This window comes from Spea bombifrons, chromosome 1 (assembly GCF_027358695.1).
Source record: "Spea bombifrons isolate aSpeBom1 chromosome 1, aSpeBom1.2.pri, whole genome shotgun sequence".
NCBI lineage: Eukaryota > Metazoa > Chordata > Amphibia > Anura > Pelobatidae > Spea > Spea bombifrons.
Genome location: NC_071087.1, coordinates 76,611,245 through 76,631,105, shown reverse-complemented (window position 1 = coordinate 76,631,105; position 19,861 = coordinate 76,611,245). Strand labels below are relative to the sequence as shown.

The following is a 19,861-nucleotide window of genomic DNA, read 5'->3' as shown; positions in this document are numbered from 1 at the left end:
TTGGAATGTATATGAAGCACATATTTCAGCCAGATGCACTGCACTTCTTTTAATGCAAATGTGGGGAAATTATCACACTATTCATAAAGTCTGTATAAAGAAATTACTTTATTTAATTTACTTTAGTAAATCTGGTGCTGTCCACTTTGTACCTCCTCAAGAAGGACCATCACGTTTTAGCTCTCCAGTGCTATATTCACCAATTAGTGAGCCTCATGTGATTTGCAGTGCATCGATGAATTAAACAGATTGAACTACATAGTATGGAGGGTTAAACGTCATGTCTGCCTCTTCATGATTTGAGGTAGTTTTTTTTTCTTCCTCTTCCTGAAACTCATCTGACTCACTGATTAGTGAATATTAACGCCCTGTATTTTTACTGGATATCTATTATAGTCCCAACAATGAGTGCCAAAGTTGGCCTTACTTCACTCTAACATAGTAAGCTGTCACTTTTTTTTTATGTATGGAAACAGTAGCTTAGAGAATAACAGGGTTAAAAGCTTTTGTGTAGTAGTTAGTTTTGATGAATATAAAAGGATGTAGCTAATCCGAAGATGTAAATTAAACTTTTTCTTTAAAAAAAAAACTCTTGCTTTTGTTCAAGGAGATAAATAATCTAACAAAATAGGACAGAAAATAAAACTTGAATACCTGGCAAAACAATTAGTTAAAAAAAACAAACATTTTGCGTTTCTGTTGAATGGAAGAGAAATGCACTTTAGAATGTGGGTTATGATTACCTCTAAATAAAACCAAGCTATAATGTATGAGGAATCTCTTCAAGGTGTTTTCTGCCCAAAAGCATAAAAAGTCTGACATTAAAAAAAAAAAAAAAAGCTAAAAATGCTGCACACTCTTGACTGCAAATTTCGAGCTCGTGTTAGAGTCCTACAAACGTTTCCATGTGCTGTATTTTTTTTTGGGATGGCAATAGCTGATGGGAGGTGTTTTGTCAAATGGCTGAAGGTCTGTATCATATATCTCTATTTACTAAACTCAGTTTAGGATCTGAAAAATGATGGAACAAATTGCATAAACTTCCAAAGACCAAGATAGAAAGATCTAGCTGAACTTACGATGTAGCAATTTTATTGTAACATTTTAAACTGGACTTCTTTTGTTTTTCATCACGGGGATATGTGCCCTTCATTAAAGTGGGGTTGTCTAATTTGTTGGCAATTCTACTTTGTGTACACATCCAGACCAACATGCATGATGCCAATTCATTATGTGACTTCCCTGCCTTTCTACCCCAACCTCCCCTTTATACTAAGTAAAACACTGGCTTTGTATGTAAATGATCCTATTTATTGGCAGAGTATATATGAACATGTACTATGTATATATGATCATTAAGTGTCATATATAACAGATAATGAAGTCGCTTGGTGAACATTTTAGTGTTTGCGAGCCGAATTTCAATCTTGTACTGTATAAAGTCATTTTTTTAGTTACGTTCATGGGGGATTTGTTTATGTACTGTGAAATTTGTCTCTGCTTGTTTGAGTTGTGTCTGAAAGGGATTGGAACAATAAAAAGTTGCTTATTTATACTTAAATGTGAATGAATTTTCTTTCAGCTAAATAGTAACTATTGTTAAAAAGCCACATTTGGTTTGTAGCTGTACTATTAGCCAGAACTCTGTTTCAGAAAAAAATGTCCATTCAGAAATAACTGGATATTAGAACTGACTAAAATAACATCTTTCAATGTGAATGCTGACAACTGTTGGTGATGGGTATTGCCTCCACCTTCTTTGTGAGTGTTTTTTCAACCTGTGTTACATCCACAGGTCCAAAAGGTCAGCTAAGGGGAACCATTCAAAAATACTATTGTACTTTTAAAATCCATGGCATGCTTGTTTTGTTATTTAAGTAGCAAATCGTTATATGAAACTCATCCATCTTAGCCTTTACTTACACTCCACACACATTTAGGGAGGTCATATATGCCTAAACAGTACTGATTTCAGAGACAGATTGGGCAGATTTGGACTGTGTGACCAATGTGGCCTTAGTCCCAGTGGACCGAACTTTAAAAACCTATTTTGGGAACAACAATTTTAGGTTAGGTCAAAGTTAAGTAAATTTATATTTAGAATTTTTTTTTTTTTTTTGTTTTCATCTTTATTAGCTGTGTACAAAATGTAATGAGTAAAACTGTGAAAATGTTTAAATTTTTGCTCAGTTTAGATTTCATGCTAAATATAGTTTATAAACACTGTCAATTACCAGCATTTATGCATAAATTTGTCTGAAGATATGAGCTTCATCTGTTACAATAATGAACAAGCTAATAATAACACACAAATGGTTGTACTTTTTTTGTCTATATTGTATACATAACTCAAATATTTACAGTGTGGGTTGGAAAAAGTATGTGATCCCTCTAGGCTAATCACCTCAACAAAAGCTAATTGGAGTCAGGAGTTCTCAAATCTGGGAACTGGATTGGAAGTGAGTGTTAGAGCTACTTTGACATAAAGAAAACACTAAAACATTTGAGTTTGCTATTCTGAAGAACATCTGCTGATGGTGGACCATGCCTCACAAAAAAAAACCTCAGCAGACCTACAATCAGGAATTGTTGATTTGCATAAAGCTAGAAAGGGTTTCAAAGCATTTTCAAATAGTTTACATATTCATCAGTCCCCAGTTAGACAAATTGTTTATAAGTGGGGACCATTGAGTACTGTGGCTACTAGAAGTGGGCACCCTGCCCAGGAGCCATTGAGTAACATTGAGTGAAAGGCTTGAATGTATCATTGGAACTAGTTAACATCTCTGATCATGAGTCTACCATATATGTATGGACTTATGAAACTAAGGTTGAATTGTTCGAGAAGAACACGAAGAGCTACATTTGGCATAAAAATGGCACTGCATACCATCATGAAAACATTCCAGCAGTGAAGTACAGCGGATGGAGCATCATAATTTGGGGTTGCTTTGCTGCCTTAGGATCTGGACAGCTTGCAATCAGCAAGAGGACAATGAATTTCCAAGTTTATCAAGGTATCATAGAAGATAATGTCAGGATGGTTGTCCATCAGCCGAAGCTCAGTAGAAGTTGGGGAAGAAGAATGACCCTAAACATCGAAGTAAATCTACATGGCTTAAGAAAATTCACACCAGACATCCTAAAAATTTGAGCTGATGCAATTCTGTTAGGAAGAATGATCTAAAATTCCTCCCGAATGTGCAGGTCTATACTTATGATATAGATTTAGGTCAGATCACGTTTTATGAACACGTAACGGTGAAGGCCAGGTAATTCCAAAGCGTTCGATTTACTTTTTCTTTCCACTGTATATGATTATGGTTTCAAAAGAAAGCTTCCTGTAAGTACATGCACAAAGAAGGAACGGGAGGAAAGTTAGGACAGAGAAAATGCAAGTTCTACCCCCTTCCCCGGTTAAATTGATTATATTAAGATGTCTTCTTATCCTACCAACTTGGCCCTATTCCTTTCCATCTCTTGCTGCACTTTACACATGCCCTAAACCCACATGTTTAACCTCTATTACCACATGCATTTTTTCATGTTCTCATCCCTCCCATCTTAAAGGGGCACTCCAGCCATCAAATACACTTTAATGCATATGGCAGCTGTGCTGTCCTATTTAATTTTTGTGCTGGTTTTGCCTCTGTTTAAATGCCCTGCACCTCCAGGCAGTCCAGTGCTGGCTTGGCAACGCTGTGTGCAGGGGTCTGTTGAGACAACCATCAGTGTGTGTAGAAAGGGTTCCCGCTAATTTCAATCGGAGCAGTTTTCTGTCACCGAGGGACTGCTTCAAGCAGTCAGTCATTGGCATGAAATGCCAGGCCTTATAGGAGGGCAGCTGCTATAGCAAGACTGCAGATTAAAGGTCAGGGATGTTTTATATTTTTGTATGTATTCTTCTATAGCGAGGGCGTCAGGGAGAGTAAAATGTCCCTTTCTAGTTCTACATATGTTTCAAACTCCAAAGTAATGGAACATTTAGTCTACAATCACCTATATATTTTTTTTTGGATTTCCCTACAATGCTGATGGCCTGCTATTCTATCGTTACTCTCCTGGCCTCTCATACTTCTAGCTTACCTAACTGTTCCTCTGCATGCTGCATCTTGGATTGCATCCTGCTCCCAGAGAGTTAAATATCTCCTCTATCCCCAATTCTTGATATCACCTATAGTCCATGGCTTGACTGCACTCTCCTTCACCCCTCACACCCATTAACTCATGAAATGTGTCCCTTCCTCACACAGGACAATTTGAATTCTTGACAGAGTGGTGTCGCATCTGGATTATTTCAATTCCCTACTAACTGGCCTCCTGCCTTTCACCAACCTAATACATTCTGAACACCTGTCAGACTAATCACTTTAGCCCATTGCTCTTCATCTACTGCCTCACTGTGCCATCCCCTCCATCGGTTCCCCATACCTTCAACAATAAAATTCTGATCCTTACCTTAGAGAGCCCTTAAAAACACTGTACCCCTACATACCTGCTGTTATCTCAAAATACTTCCCTGTTCTTTGTTCTGTCAGAAACTTGGAGACTCTACTTAACTGTTATTACTTCACGCTTCCAGAATTTTACAGGCTGAATGTATTTTAGCAAAATCCCTATCTTGTTCTGTCTGCGTCCCCCTTACCTATTCCAGTTTTAAGCACTCCTCGATGCTCATGCTCTGAGAAACTCCCGGAGAATGACCGTCGTAACAATGAAATCATCCTCACCCAAATGGTCCCTCACCTTCTCTCCAATTTTCCCTGAACCTCCTAATACATTGTAAGCTCACAGGAGCAGGATCCTCTGTACCAGCATGTCTTATGTGTGGTTATGCTATTACAATAATTAACATTATTTATTATTATAAAGTATTTCTAAGCAATTTAACCTTATGCATGCAAACCCACAATATATTATGTGCTGTCACCTACATGGGTTTGTGTGTAATTCACGTACAACCACACATATTGGATAAACTCACTAATGGGATCAGCGCTTTTAAGAAAAAGTTTTTGATTTTTTATTTAGTTTTGAAACATTTCATACCAATATTGCAACAATCTTACAACACTGGCCCCCTCCTCCCCCAAATCATTGGGCAGGAAAACTTTCCCTTCAAACCCTCCACCTCCCATTCTATAGCTTGTACACCACTTGTTCCTAAATTATGAGTGCTAAATTATGGAAGCTGTCCCATGTCCAGGGGAGCCTAGTTCTGGGACATTGTCAAGTTCCAGATTTAACTAAATGCAGTTTAGAACGCCCTTTTGTTACTTGCATCTTTAAACAGCATAGGGTGAGCAGACAGAGTGACCAAGCAACACTCCGTAAAAAGACACCCAGTAACCTGCCCCATGACAGCGGGGCAAGACCAGCAGGTCAGTGGCGTACGTAGGGGACAGTCCGCCCACAGGTGCCACTCAACAGTGGGGTGCCACACAGAAGTCCCATTCCTCTCAATATCTCCCTATCTTCTCCGACAACCGCTTCTGTGTCCCGGTCTCCTTTCCTGCAGCTCAAATTCTTCTCTTGCCTCTCCTTCTGTCTACTTTCTTCGTCGGCATTGACCAGGCCTCCAATAGGACTTCCTCCAAACATCGGAGCCATGGCGCGCACCATGTGGACAGACTCTTTTAGCTCCGCCAATCGGGGGACAGCGTGTGCTCTGAGGCTCCTCCCTTTTGAGGTGCTCCACTGAGCTTAGACAGCATAGCTGATACCAGGGTGAAGCTGACAAAGAAAGAAGAGGCAGGAGAAGCAGAGCACCAGGAATGGAGACACGGCCATGGGAGCCAAATACTCTACACATGCCCCTACAGCAGGCATCTGTTTTCCTGATATGCATTAGTGCCTTTACAGGGCCATAACCTTCACTGGGTGATAGGAGTACCTGTCCAAGCGCTGCAAGGTGATGGGCACTGTGTCATATCCAACTACTTTCGGGATGCGGCCAGGTCTACCCGCTGACGTCGGTTGGTGGTCCTGCTTATGTCACAGGTGGTCCAGCTGATGTTGCAGGACCCCCCCCAAATGGGCGGGAAGTGGGGTGTGTCAGGACCCCGCTCCCATGACCTGAAGGATTCGGGTGTTAACCAGGATAACAGGCATTTCTCCTGGAGCCTTTGGGAAAACCCAGAGACGTAGGGGCCCCTGAAATCCTGAGAGCAGCTCTGATATAATTTGATGGAATGTGTGGCTTGTTTTAAACTAAGTATACTTGAATAGTTTACCTTCTCCTGAAAAGAATAAAATACATGCTCACCTGGGTGCAGCAAAGATCTTAAAATTGGTCCTGCCTCACAAAGGTTAACCGTGCAGGTCAGCAACAAGAGAAATGTATTAACTCTGGGGGGAAACGGCCAATGTGATTAAAATGATAAAGTTACAACAACATATAACATTTCCAGTGGTCCGCTTTCTACCACGGGCTCAAGACAACAGAAGTATCAAGCAGTCGATGTAATACTTCTAATTTAGAATAGAATGCCATCCATTTGGCTGAAGACAAACATAGCCCCGCGTCCATTCAAGCGACTAAACCAATGACTTCTATAAAGAACACATACAAACGTAGCGTTATTGTCTCTTGTATTTAGAGCTCTATTACAGTAACGCGCTTTTCGCTTTACCTCACAGCTCCTCCGCTCTGGCCTATGCATTTTTGAGACGCGTTTCTTAGCCGTATTGTGCGACACTTCCGTTTTCAGTGTGTGTGAGGGGCCGTATCCGTTTGTGAGGATTTTCGGCGCTTGGGTTCGATTCTCCCGATATTTGCGGTCATGGAGGTGCCGCTACCCCCAGACGGTAAGAAAACTGATCATAGATAGTAGGATGAACAGGCCTGTGTCCTACTAGCCTCTTCCAGTGCATTTCAACGCACCAGTTTTATTAATAACCTACGGACGGACCTCCAATGAACGGCTTAATCCTGGGGCAACATGTAGGCCTCGTACATTCCCTACTTTATTTATCAATGCGTAGTGTGAATGAAGTGTAAATAAACAAAACAATATACCTTAGTAAGTTACAGATAAACGAAGTAGGGCCATATGCCCCCCCTCATTTACTGTTTTTATTTTAGCGCAACATAATTGCTCCTGTCATCGAAATTTTGAATTCATTTTTCCATTTTAGTATATATGTGTATATCTACTTATATATAATATGACGTTTTAAGTCACTTTCTTGTTTTGTCAGACAGAGGCATACATTGCACATAAAATAAAATATATGCCTATACATATTCTGTGTGTTATGTTTTATGTAGTGTTATCCTGGATATATATAGATATATAGATATATATATATATATATAGATATATATATTAGTGTGTGTACGAATGCAGAATTGTAAGAAGAGCCCCTATGAAAGTAATTGCTTTTGAAGAGAAAGATTGAGTAAATAATTTTCTTTAATATCTACAAAATTATAATTAAGACATTGCACTAAGGAGAAAAAAACACATTCTCTTGTAAAAAAAATAAATAAAAGGATCTTGGAGGTTTCTTCTAAATTTATCATGGCTGCGACAGTTATTCCAAATTATTGCATAAATGTTTTCAAGTAGATTATAATTTTGGAAGAAGTCACTTCATGAAAGCATTTTGTGAGTTGCAATTGTTGCTGAGAGATTGTTACATTGAATTCACCTCATAGAACTGAATGCTTAACTAATAAATCAGAATGGAACTGATGTAACTATGACCGGCTGGGACATGTTAGAAATGTCACAAACAACAAACACTGGTAGCTGTATCTTCCACATGATTTCCTCATTTTAACCTGTTTACATTTACTGAATAGTCAAAAAGTAATTTTAGACTATTTTAAATAGCTCTGGCTATTGCTCCAGGTCAGTCATTTTACAGTTCAGTTACCCAAAAATGTATGTTTTCAGATTAATATTCTTTCGCTCTTTCTCTCATTTCCCTTTAACTAATAAACATATTCAAGGATTGCTGCCTTCCCGCTAATATTTATATAGTCTGTTAGGACTAATGGATGAGGTTAAAATGATATCATATATATACTTTGGCAATCCATGCCTTTTCAGATACTGTGATTTGGTAAAAATGGTTTTGTGTAACGTATATATACAAGGAGGACTGTAGATTACATTTTTTAGGGATATGTATGAATACTGTATTAAACACTTTCTTTTTATACATTAAAGCTAAACCATCTCTAGAGACTGCAGATATCTGCTAATATTTTATGTGGTAATCTGCAGTTTTTGATTTGTTAGTTTGAATGGACCTTTGACAGAACTCTTTCCTTTGTTTTCTCTGTTAACAGATCAGGAACTTCGGAATGTCATCGACAAGCTGGCACAGTTTGTGGCACGAAATGGCCCAGAATTTGAGAAGATGACTATGGAAAAGCAGAAAGACAACCCAAAGTTCTCATTTCTGTTTGGAGGAGAATATTACAACTATTACAAATGTAAACTTGCTTTGGAACAACAGCAGTGTACGTTTTATCCTTGTGCTAGTCCCAATGCACCAGTGCTTCTAATTACATCTCACTAGGAGTCTAAAAGAGTCGTGTTTTCTTCAGGGGTACAGAAGGCAACTCATGCAGTTCGGGCAGTAATTCACTAACCTATGCTAAATTAATTTGCTTACTTAGGGGCTGCGTTCTGATGCAGGACAGGGATGCAGGGTATTTGTATCTGCTTGATAAAGGGAGGGCATGCATTCTCCCTTCTAGCTAGGTTCAGCAATGCTGTCACATTAACTTCTAAAAGTATTGGGAGTGTAGTACTGGATATAGGAATTGGTACTTACCAAAAAAATTCCATCTAAGGATGCAAACTATGGGGGCATTTTCTTGTAATAGGTAAACTTAGTGTTTGCATTTGGAATCAAGTGTAATTCAACTCAGTTTTCTTAAGGTATGCGTTCCTGGTTTTATTGACTTTGGACCATAATAATTGTAGTAGTGCGTTACATCAAAAGTCCTTACAGGCAGTTTTTTCTTCTCAGAGAGGCTGTTTTACCTAATCCGTAAAATTTAACTTTAAAAGTTAGTTAACTTTTGTAATTAAACACAGCTTTAGCATGATTGTAATTACATAAACTACAATTTCTAATAGTTATTCTAAAGGTTATTTTTTAGCTCCTTTGTCAGGGTAGTGAACGTCCGTGAACAAATGTCGTATCAAATTGTATCAAATCCTATAAATGTAGGTACCGTATTGGCCCAATTATAGGCTGCACTTTTTTCCCTTACTTTAAAGTGCGGCCTATAATCGGGGTTTAGCGCAGGGATCCGCAGCTCATATCATCCGACGCTCGGGACATGCAATGCTGGGCAGGCGTTTTTCTTTTCGTTTAGCCCTGCTGCGGGCAGCGCTGCTTGACGTCCACCGGCTCCCCCTTGTATACACCAGTGAGTCTGGGGATGTATTGTAAGTCGGGGCGGAGGGCAGAGTGGCATATCTTGAAATGGCTGTTGGCTTTCCATAATTTTGTTTGTATATAACATATGCTGACTAACTGCATAATAGATACCAAAAATGTTACATTAGGTTCAGATACTTGGTTTGATGTTTTAATGTTATTGACGATTTTTGTGCTTTAGTTAATGTGTGTTATTCCCTTCACTTTAGTGCTTTGCAAACAGGTTCAGGATTTAGAACCCAAGACTCAAATCCCCACCTTACCCCCGCCATCATTGCCTCTGCCTCCTACACTAGTACCGCCGCCACAAGGTGCCCCTCCTATCGAGGAACTTATTCAGCAGAGCCAATGGAATCTTCAGCAGCAGGAACAGCAGCTTCTGTCCATGAGACAGGTACCGTAGGTGTCTGAAGAAATTTACTTATGGCTTGCTTGCTTGATTATGTGAGCTTGGCACCACATTTTGACCTACCTTTTTTTGTCTGTGGCAGGAGCAAGTCACTGCAGCAGTGGCACATGCTATTGAACAACAAATGCAAAAACTGCGAGAGGAGACCCAACTGGACATGACTGAGTTTGATAATCTTCTGCAACCAATAATTGACACATGCACAAAGGATGCCATATCTGTGAGTAACATTATCTGCTCTTACACACATGCTTCAAAGGAGAATATACTATTGCAAACAACTTCACTATACATCTCTGAGTTTGAATTGAACTATTAGAAAATAAATTATCCAGCCGTCATGTGCAGTAAAGTGCGATCGAGGGCTGGAATGGCTTCAAATGAATATATACTAATCCTCACTCTTGTGTAAGTGTCTTTTTTTGTGTTTCCAACACACTGGAAGATATTTAAATTTCTCTGTAAAGAAAAAAAAAGGAAATATACGTTAATTAAATGGGTAAATTAGTAACCTTGGGTCTTTTACAAAACGTCACCGCATTTTCTAAATACCCCTTTAGATCTGTGGGGCCTGGGCAAATTTACTAGGGGTGGGCCACAAAAATGTAAAGGGATTCCTCCATTATCATGTTATAAACCACATGTGAGTGCGGCGGTGTCTCTTTTAACATTTCTTCAGTGTTTCCATCATCACCATTGTGCCTGTCTGTATTTATATATGAGTGCTACTGCTTTCCTTCTCATGTCTCTGCATGTCTCATACATAAATTGATTGTTCTGGATTGGTGCAACTGCGCTCAGCATTATATATATATATATATATATATACACTCTGAGAGGCTGCAGATTATCATTAAAATTCCCTGACTTCATATGCGTTGGGAAGTGCATGTAAAGTTTCTCCCTTGAGAAGTTGAGTCAATGCGGCATAATGCATAGTTATACCTATGAGATGGTTTGTCAGAGATTAAGCTTTGTACAGGGAAAAATGTGGCCCTTCATACAGGACAAACTATGTGGTTTGCATGTCATAATGCACAGGCTGAAGTGATTCAATTCACTAACAAATGTATTGCTCCAATTGTGTGAACACAATTGTGTTGACATGGAATCACAAATCAAGATAAACAGAGCTTTTCTCTGTAACTGTTCTTAGGCTGGCAAGAACTGGATGTTTAGCAATGCAAAGTCCCCACAGCACTGCGAACTGATGGCTGGACACCTGCGTAACCGAATCACAGCTGAAGGGGCGCACTTTGAACTACGCCTGCATCTAATCTACCTGACTAATGATGTGTTGCACCACTGGTAAGGATTGTGGAGAATTTGTTGAAATAATTATTGGCTGCAATCTTTAGCTTGGAGTACTGTTTGGTGAAAAGTTTAAAAAAACAAATGATGGTACCTGATTGGCACGTAACATTTTATATTCATGTACCACCGATAAGGCTGGATCGGTTGCTGTCATTGTAGCCTACTGTTGCAGTATAACCTGTAGCCAGATAAATTAAGACATCCCCACTGATCTGAAAAAGGAAATACATTTTATTTATCATTGAAACATCCTTTCCCTAGCCAGAGGAAACAAGCACGGGACTTGTTGGCTGCTCTTCAAAAAGTGGTTGTCCCCCTCTACTGTACCAGCTTCCTAGCAGTTGAGGAGGACAAACAGCAGAAGATTGCACGGGTGAGTTTGCAGCACTTTGTTTATACCACTGACCTTAAATGCTCAGGTCTTAAATGGCTGGGTTTATTAAAAAATATATATTCACATATGTAATCAAGTAATTATTTTTCTTCTCACAAGCTGCTTCAACTTTGGGAAAAGAATGGTTACTTTGATGAGGCCACAATCCAGCAGTTGCAAAGTCCCGCTCTTGGCTTAGGACAACACCAGGTAAACATTTATCGCATTCATCTGTACATGTAGTATAGTATGTTCTTACAAATTATTTATGTACCTCATAATAAGGTTTATTCACTAAAGGGGGGTTGGCAGCAGAGTTGTGATTTTAATGCTGTTACTTCACTATTTATTATTGGGCCAGCATCTATGTTATATGACCAATAGTATGTTGACGGCACACCTAACTGAGTTAAGGTGTTCCAGGCCATACACCTATTGCTAACAGATGCATAAAATTAAGAACATAGGTATGTCATCTCCATTGGCAGTAGGATGGATCATACTGAAGAGCTCAGTGACTTTAACAGTGGCACAGTGGTTGGATGCCACATTTGCCACAAGTCAGTTCATGTAAATTCTGCCCTGCTAGATCTTCCCTGGAAGCGTCTAGGAGTAATAACGGCTTGGCCACGAAGCAGTAGACCACTAGCATTCAGAGAGCAGGGAAGCCGGTGCTGAAGTACTTATCACGTAAAAATGACCTGTTCTCTGTAGCACCGCTCACAGAGTTAAAAGCAACATCAGCACAGGAGTTTCATGAAATGGGTTTCCATGATCGAACGGCTGCACACAAGCCCAATATCTGTAGTTCTCAGGAGAATGCTACCTACCACAATGCATAGTGCCTAGTATGAAGTTTGGTGGAGGAGGAATAATGTTCTGGGGCTGTTTTTCAGGGTTTGGGCTAGGCCCCTTAGTTTCAGTGAATAGTAATGTTAATGCTACAGCATGCTGAGACATTTTAGACAATTGTATGCTTTCAACTTTGTGGCATCAGTTTGGTGAAGGCCCATTCCTACTCCATCATTACTTTTCTCCTGTGCACAAAGCAAGGTCCATAAAGATATGGTTTGAGGTGGAGGAACTAGAGTGGCCAGCACGCAGCCCTGACCTTAACACCATTAAACACCTCTCAATTGCTCTTTTGGCAGAATGGATGCTGATTCCCACATACACACCCTAGATGTTCTAACACAAAATACCACTACATTTTCCAGGGGTATTGTGCTGTAGTACATGAAGTCATAACATTGTCTCTTAGAAGAAATGTCATCTAAGGCTTTGATGATCTGTCTTTCACAAAACAATGCTTCTACTAATTATATTCTGATTCAAGGTGTGTTCTTGAATGTATGCCTTTGGCAACCCTTTAAATAATTTCCCCGCTACAGATGTCAAGCTCCCTGGCCTGTAGTTGCCAAGCTGGGGGTTTAATCCCTTTTTAAATATGGGCACTGAATCTGCCTTACACTAGTCTATTGGCGCACTACACCTATAGTTGTTAAAGATCAAAAATAGTGCTTAGCTCCTTAAGTACCCTTGGTTGTATACCATCTCGCCCTGGAGCCTTGTCTACCTTTTACGGTGTTTAATTGCCTAAGCGCTTTTTCCCTGTGACAGCCAATCCAATGTTTGTTGGAATGGTTCTGTAAAATTAGCCAGCAAGGGCTCAGTCATTGGTTCTTCCTTGGTGTAAACTTTTTTTTAAATTATTATATATATAAAAAAAACACATCTGCTCTCTCTCTGCTATATGAAATGGGAAATTTGGTAAGTGAGGACAGATAACCAACATTTTCCAATTTGCTAGTTTTTAACCTTTTTGCAGGTAGTGATTGTATCTTTGTGCTCCTTTAATGATGCCGATCCTTTTTATAATGCTTGAATGCCATTTTCTTGATTTTAATCCCCCATGTAGGCTGCCCTGCTGGCAGAATATTCCAACGTGGTGCAACCCATACTGATGGCCTTCCAGCAGCAGATCCAGGCATTAAAGACACAGCATGAGGAGTTTGTGGCAGGAGTAAAACAACAACAACAGCAGCAACAAATTCAAATTGCTGTGATGGAGCCCATCCCGGAACAAGCGGCTCCAACACAAGCTTCTACCCCTGTTACTGCTCCAGCCCAAGTACCTCCACCAGGTAACGCAAGACTCTCTCGCTTGTACATGTAACCTGTACACCTGTTACCCTTCCCCTGTATTCATTTCAGCTATACCTTTTCCTAGTTCCTTATCCCAATTTTTTGCATGTAGCCTTTTCTCAATACCTTTTTTTTTTTTTTTATCACAGAGGAAGTGAAACCCAATTTAGCAATTCCGACTCCTGCAGAATTTGAACCCCCACCTGGCACTGTACCAGATGCCACTAGTGGAGGGGCACGGGGACCAGGCCCTCATGAACAGATGCCACCTAACAAACCACCATGGTTTGATCAGCCCCAGCCCATGGCTCCCTGGGGCCAACAGCAGGTAAAAGCAGCTCATTAGCACAGAAACAGTCTACGATAATAAGTCAAAGTATGTTAAAGTGATATTAAAACTGGAAAGTATTTGGCATGTACTATGTGTTTCATTATTCAGGCTATAATTCACCCTCAATAATATAGAATACGCACTATGTGAAGCACCAAGGCCCTGAAACTAGCAAATCTTTCTGTTATTTGGTTAGAATGTTGTAGTCTGACCAGGGTACCATAGAACTGCAAATACAGTGGATAAGTCTTATTACAAAGTATCTGCCACACCATTTCATTTTTTTCCTGTTGGATAACAATGTTTTATATTACACAGATAATTAACATAATTACACTCTGGTCCTTAGTTACTGTCAGCTCTATTCTTATAGCACTGAACATCCTTATATTTTTCAATTAAATAAATGTTGTATGAATATATAATATCAATTGGGCTTATGTTTTGTTTCCTCATTCTAGCCTTGTGAACAGCCACCATTTCCTCACCATCCAGCTCCTCCTCACTGTCCTCCTTGGAACAATAGCCACGAAGGAATGTGGAGTGAGCAGCGGGACCCGAACTGGAACAATGAACCTGATCCGGCATGGAACAACCAGCGAGAACCCCCCTGGAACAATCAGTTTGATGCTCCTTGGACCAACCAGCATGAGCAGCCTCCCTGGGGAGGAACTCAACGTGATCCACATTTCAGAATGCAGAGACCTCCTCATTTTCGGGGACCTTTCCCACCTCACCAGCAACACCCACCCCAATTTAACCAGCCTCCACATCCCCACAACTTTAACCGGTTTCCACCACGCTTTATGCAAGAAGATTTCCCTCCCCGACATCCGTTTGAGAGACCACCATTCCCTCACAGATTTGATTATCCTCAAGGAGAGTTTCCTGCAGGTAATGCATTGCATGTGCACTGTCTTTATGTGCATTTTCCTCAGTGCTTCACGATACGGTTAAACATGAAAACACTTTTTAGAACGGACTGAGTACTAGCCAGAGTGATGGTAAGTTATTGTAGGGAACCTTATTGCGACATTTGAAACCTTTTCCAATACCCCACCCGGCACTTAATTTGTTTGAAGATATTTGATTTGTGCACTCCTCTTAAAATAACTATCTCTTTCTATAGCCATAAGGTGCTTATGGAAAAAAGTCTACCCATTTTTTCTAATGTAAAGCTTTAACTGCTTTCTGATGGCTGTTCCATTTTAAAGCTTTAAAGCTTTATTACATCTGAACCTTGGACCCTCCAGTTTTAACCTCTAACATTACTCCTCTAAAACAGAATATTTTCACAATGATTTCACAATGATTCGTCATTTACAACTGTTTTGGATGCAACATATTTTTAGTATTTTGTTTATCGCCTCCATCTTTGTTTTGGTGTTTAGATATGGGACCTCCGCACCACCACCAGGGACACAGGATGCCACATCCTAATATGAATGAGCACCCGCCATGGGGTGGGCCACAGCACCAAGATTTTGGACCCCCACCACATGGCTTTAATGGGCAGCCTCCCCACATGCGCAGACAGGGCCCCCCACATGTCAACCACGATGACCCTAGCCTAGTCCCTAATGTTCCCTATTTTGATCTTCCGGCTGGGCTCATGGCTCCCTTGGTTAAGGTAAACTGTTGTTTGAAAGTCTGGTTTTAGCTCTGCTGCAACCTCTGGTGTTTGTGTGTGTGTGTTATTTTGTTTTGGGATTAAATAAAGCTAAGGAATAACTATTTTGAGGCTGTCTAGAGCGCTTCAGTTCTGTAGCAACTAAATTCCTTATTTTTGGTACAGCTGTTGCCCCTTCACTCACCACTCTTATCTTTTGTAGCTTGAAGACCATGAGTACAAACCTCTTGACCCGAAGGACATCAGACTTCCTCCCCCAATGCCCCCCAGTGAGAGACTGTTGGCTGCTGTTGAGGCATTTTACAGTCCTCCATCACATGACAGACCTCGGAACAGGTTAGTAAATAAAAAGTTACATCTATTCATTATATATATATTAGGCTATATTTTAGAAATTATATTTCATTTGTATGCATGCTTTTTCTATTAAACAGTGAGGGCTGGGAACAGAATGGCCTCTATGAGTTTTTCAGAGCAAAAATGAGGGCTCGTCGAAGGAAAGGACAGGACAAGAGGAACAGGTGAGAAAAGCATTAAATAATCACAGTTAGAACGAGTCATTGCTATTAGAGGATACCACAGTAGAAATAAGTTGTCGGCACTCATAAATGTGTGTTCCACAGCAGGCAATCAAGATCCCAAAGCCGTTCAAAAAGCCGCGGACGCTCCTCCTCGCGCTCCAACTCAAGATCTTCAAAATCCTCACGGTCCTATTCTGGATCACGTTCTAGATCTCGTTCACAGTCTAGATCATATTCTAGGTCCAGATCAAGGTAATGCATGCCATCACTTCCATCTTGCTTGAGAGCAAGAAAAACTAGACGCAACCCCTCAAAGTGAATTTGTTTTGTGCGCTTAAGTCTTATGTATCAAATAATTTTATTGCAGTGGCCTGAATGATGAAGTTATGCCATTACTGTAAATCTGCTGTGTAACTTAACCTTGTTGTGGTATTGTGCTCGAATGTACATGTGCCCAAGTCACAATTGTTTGCAGTAGGATGTTGTTGTAGACACCAAAAAGTTTTTCAGTGTCCTATGCTGAGGATAGATATTTTGACTCAATGCCTGCTCCGCTGCATGATCATACATGGAATCTAACCTTGCTGATTTTTGAGCACACATCAATTGCAAGTCTCCTTGCCAGTAGTCAATAAGATGCAACCAGTACCTAGGTGCAGACATCTGATGCTCCCACATACATTACTACTGGTTATTCAGTGGACTTTTTATGTGGAAATAAAGGTCTACTGATAATGTGGATTCAATTTCTACACTTTATTTTGCTGCAGGAGTAGGAGCAGGTCTCGGTCTTCCCGCAGTCGCTCAAGGACGAGATCTCGTTCGAAATCCTTCTCACCCACCAGAAGACAGAGGTCCAGATCACGCAGTGCGACACCACCGTAAGTGTCATGACTCTTTATTATTGATGTGTCCGATCCATATATGAAATTTGTTTTTTGTATCCCCCCCCGACTTGCTCTTTACATTAGTTTTGAATCATCTGCTTTGTTAATAGCTTTGGCTGTATGTTTAGTTCCTCATCAGGTCTGGGTTCTGGTTCAGGAGCCCCCGTGCCCACTGTCCGTCTTGGGGAGGAGAACAAGGGCCACCAGATGCTGGTAAAAATGGGTAAGATAAAGAGAACTTGGGCTACATTTAGTGAGCCATCTAACCCTTATATTAATAGAGATCACTTTTGAGGATCTCTCTTATACCCTACATATGCAAGTGATGTGCCCATAATTGTTTTATTATTCATATTTCTTATATAAGAATAAAAATAACCTTTGAAAGATATACAGGTATAACGTTGCATGACATCACATTCTATTGGGAAGCTCACGTTTCTTTCTTCAAACCCACCGTGCAGGATGGAGTGGGGCTGGGGGACTTGGTGCTAACGAACAAGGAATCCAGGACCCCATTAAAGGAGGAGACATCCGTGACAAGTGGGACCAGTACAAAGGTGTAGGCGTCTCCCTTGATGATCCTTATGAAAATTACCGTAGAAACAAAAGCTATTCCTTCATCGCCCGCATGAAAGCCAGGGATGAGAGTAAGTTTTACAAAGGTTCACTTGAAGACGCAACTTTAAAAGTGTCCAGTACTTTAATTTTAAGTGCTTCCGATCTGGTGCATTAGCAGCTTTTCACTTTTAAAAGGCTATTTTTTCTGTAGAACAGTATTCTCATTTGTATCGCTTCACATTTTTTTTTCCTTCAGACTTCAAAGCAGGTGGTCCCTTTCCCCCTGGCTCAAATCCCCCAGGCAACTGTAAGTATATCTTGTATTTATTGGTATATATTGTTATACTCTGTAAAATATTATATATTACAATAATCTAAATAGATAATCTATATCTATAGTGTCACACTGCACCCATCTAGACAGCCAGTAAAGCTTGTGACTCTAATTGAGGGTCAGTGTTAGCGAATTTCCAGCGCATGCGAACCAATAGCCATATCTGTGGTGACATTAATTCTGTGTTTTTGCAAACCACAGCAATGTGTGTGCATAAAAAAATTGTTGGTTTACGTCTTTCTCCATTCCAAATCTGAAATGTTCTGATCACTGTATGCGGTATGCACTGTATGCTCACTTCATTGTTTGCTACACTTGCTGATGCCTGTTAGTGGGACTGGACCTACCCTGATCCCCTTTTTCTAAAAAAAAATTAGAACCTCCCATTTCATATCTGTGAAGACATGTGCATCAATTTTTAAAGTGACAATATAAATTATATTTTTTTTTCAAAGTGAAACGTGAGGGATCAGATGCTGCTGCCCAGGAATGAAATGAATTAAGATGAAGACCTGTTTCCAGACTTTTACCAAAACCACAATGTAGTTAAGGGAAAGGAGGTGGACTAAAGATGCAAGAGGTTACTTCAATTGGATACCCACCCAAATCGCTTTAGTCACTTAGAGACGGAATACCAGACATTTCAACAGAAATGAAAAGTCAAGAACACAATCAGGCTCATAGAAAGTGGGAGTCTCATATTTTGAGGAGAAGTCTGTCGTAGTTCAAACCTCCCTCCTACAGTTGACACCAGCAGTTGCCCCTCCACTCCAAAGCAGATGGAATGTCAAGCTCTACTTGTGAAACTGTTTTATTTTTCCTTTAAGTATGTATATTGTAATATGAGAATGGGAAGCTTTTTGTTAATAGAGATGATATAGGCTCAGTAGCCCGCAAAGAGCAGTTCCACAAATGTGTTCTATTAGTCTACTGTATTGTAGGTTGTATTGACAGTGAATTACAAAATATTGCTTCCCTTTTAAACTGATCCTCGTACATTCAAATCTGTAACTAATTTGGGTGCTGGGAAAGATTTATAATACAACTTTTGTTTGTATGTGGGCATCCCTCCTTTCATGCAGTCTTTTGTAAAATAAAATGATGAAATAAGGACACTGTGTTATTTCTTTCTGATTACCCTGGCTTCCAGGTGGCAGCAACAGCGGGGAGTTCTGACTCCTCTCCACCTGAAGGATGGGTTGGATCGAAACACAGCGACTTCATTATAATGATCCTGCCATGAGGGTTTTATTTACCTTCAGGGGCACATGGTAAACTTTTTATTCACTATGGTATTTGCACGGTCACAAAGACTGCAGCTCCTACAGATTCTTTCAAATATAAGCTTGTGTTATGCATTCACTGAGTATGTTCTCAGTGATAGGAGTCTTAATCTTTCCAAAGTTACTATATATATATATATATAATATAATATATATATATAATATAATATAATATATATATATATATATATATATATATACACATATATATATATACATACAAGTAGTTGTCTAATAAAGCCTACACAGTATTCCATTTGTGGAAGGACATTACCATATTTGCTCGATTATAAAACGACCCTGATTATAAGACAACCCCCCAAATCTTAATATTAATTTAGGAAAAAAAGAAAAAGCCTGAATATAAGATGACCCTATAGGAAAAAAGTTTTACCAGTAAATGTTAATTCATTTAAACTATTTTTTTTTATAAAAGCTATGATTGAGAAAAATATTTTGGTTTTATTTCCTTCTATTTTCCAACCTGCCCCCCAGTTATGCACATCTGCCCCAGAAATGCCTTATCCCCCCATATGCCACTGTGCCCCATGATATGCCTTTTAACCCTCTAAATGACACTGTGCCCCATGATATGCCATTTAACCCTATATGCCACTGTGCCCCATGATATGCCTTTTAACCCTATATGCCACTCTGGCACTTAGAGG

The 19,861-nt window shown here is 39.9% G+C and overlaps 1 protein-coding gene and 1 long non-coding RNA gene across 3 annotated transcripts; both read left to right on the top strand.

Annotated features, from left to right (window-relative positions):
• The first annotated feature begins 63 nt into the window (after nucleotides 1-63).
• LOC128473772 (uncharacterized) lies at nucleotides 64-797 on the top strand. Its single transcript, XR_008346293.1, has 2 exons — nucleotides 64-692; nucleotides 726-797. It is a non-coding gene; the product is annotated as an uncharacterized LOC128473772 (long non-coding RNA).
• Nucleotides 798-6,651: 5,854 nt separating this feature from the next.
• Nucleotides 6,652-19,023, top strand: CHERP (calcium homeostasis endoplasmic reticulum protein). Of its 2 annotated transcripts, none has more exons than XM_053464146.1 (19): nucleotides 6,652-6,807; nucleotides 8,300-8,473; nucleotides 9,615-9,799; nucleotides 9,897-10,034; nucleotides 10,971-11,122; nucleotides 11,390-11,501; nucleotides 11,622-11,711; nucleotides 13,420-13,645; nucleotides 13,796-13,974; nucleotides 14,439-14,871; nucleotides 15,369-15,607; nucleotides 15,810-15,943; nucleotides 16,042-16,128; nucleotides 16,234-16,380; nucleotides 16,899-17,009; nucleotides 17,144-17,238; nucleotides 17,480-17,665; nucleotides 17,833-17,883; nucleotides 18,366-19,023. In XM_053464146.1, the coding sequence occupies exons 1-19, from the start codon at nucleotides 6,783-6,785 to the stop codon at nucleotides 18,401-18,403; spliced, it is 2,802 nt and encodes a 933-aa protein (XP_053320121.1). In that variant the 5' UTR covers nucleotides 6,652-6,782; the 3' UTR covers nucleotides 18,404-19,023. The 2 variants fall into 2 exon arrangements, with proteins under 2 accessions (XP_053320121.1, XP_053320112.1); XM_053464137.1 differs by having other exon boundaries at nucleotides 16,231-16,380.
• Nucleotides 19,024-19,861: the final 838 nt, after the last annotated feature.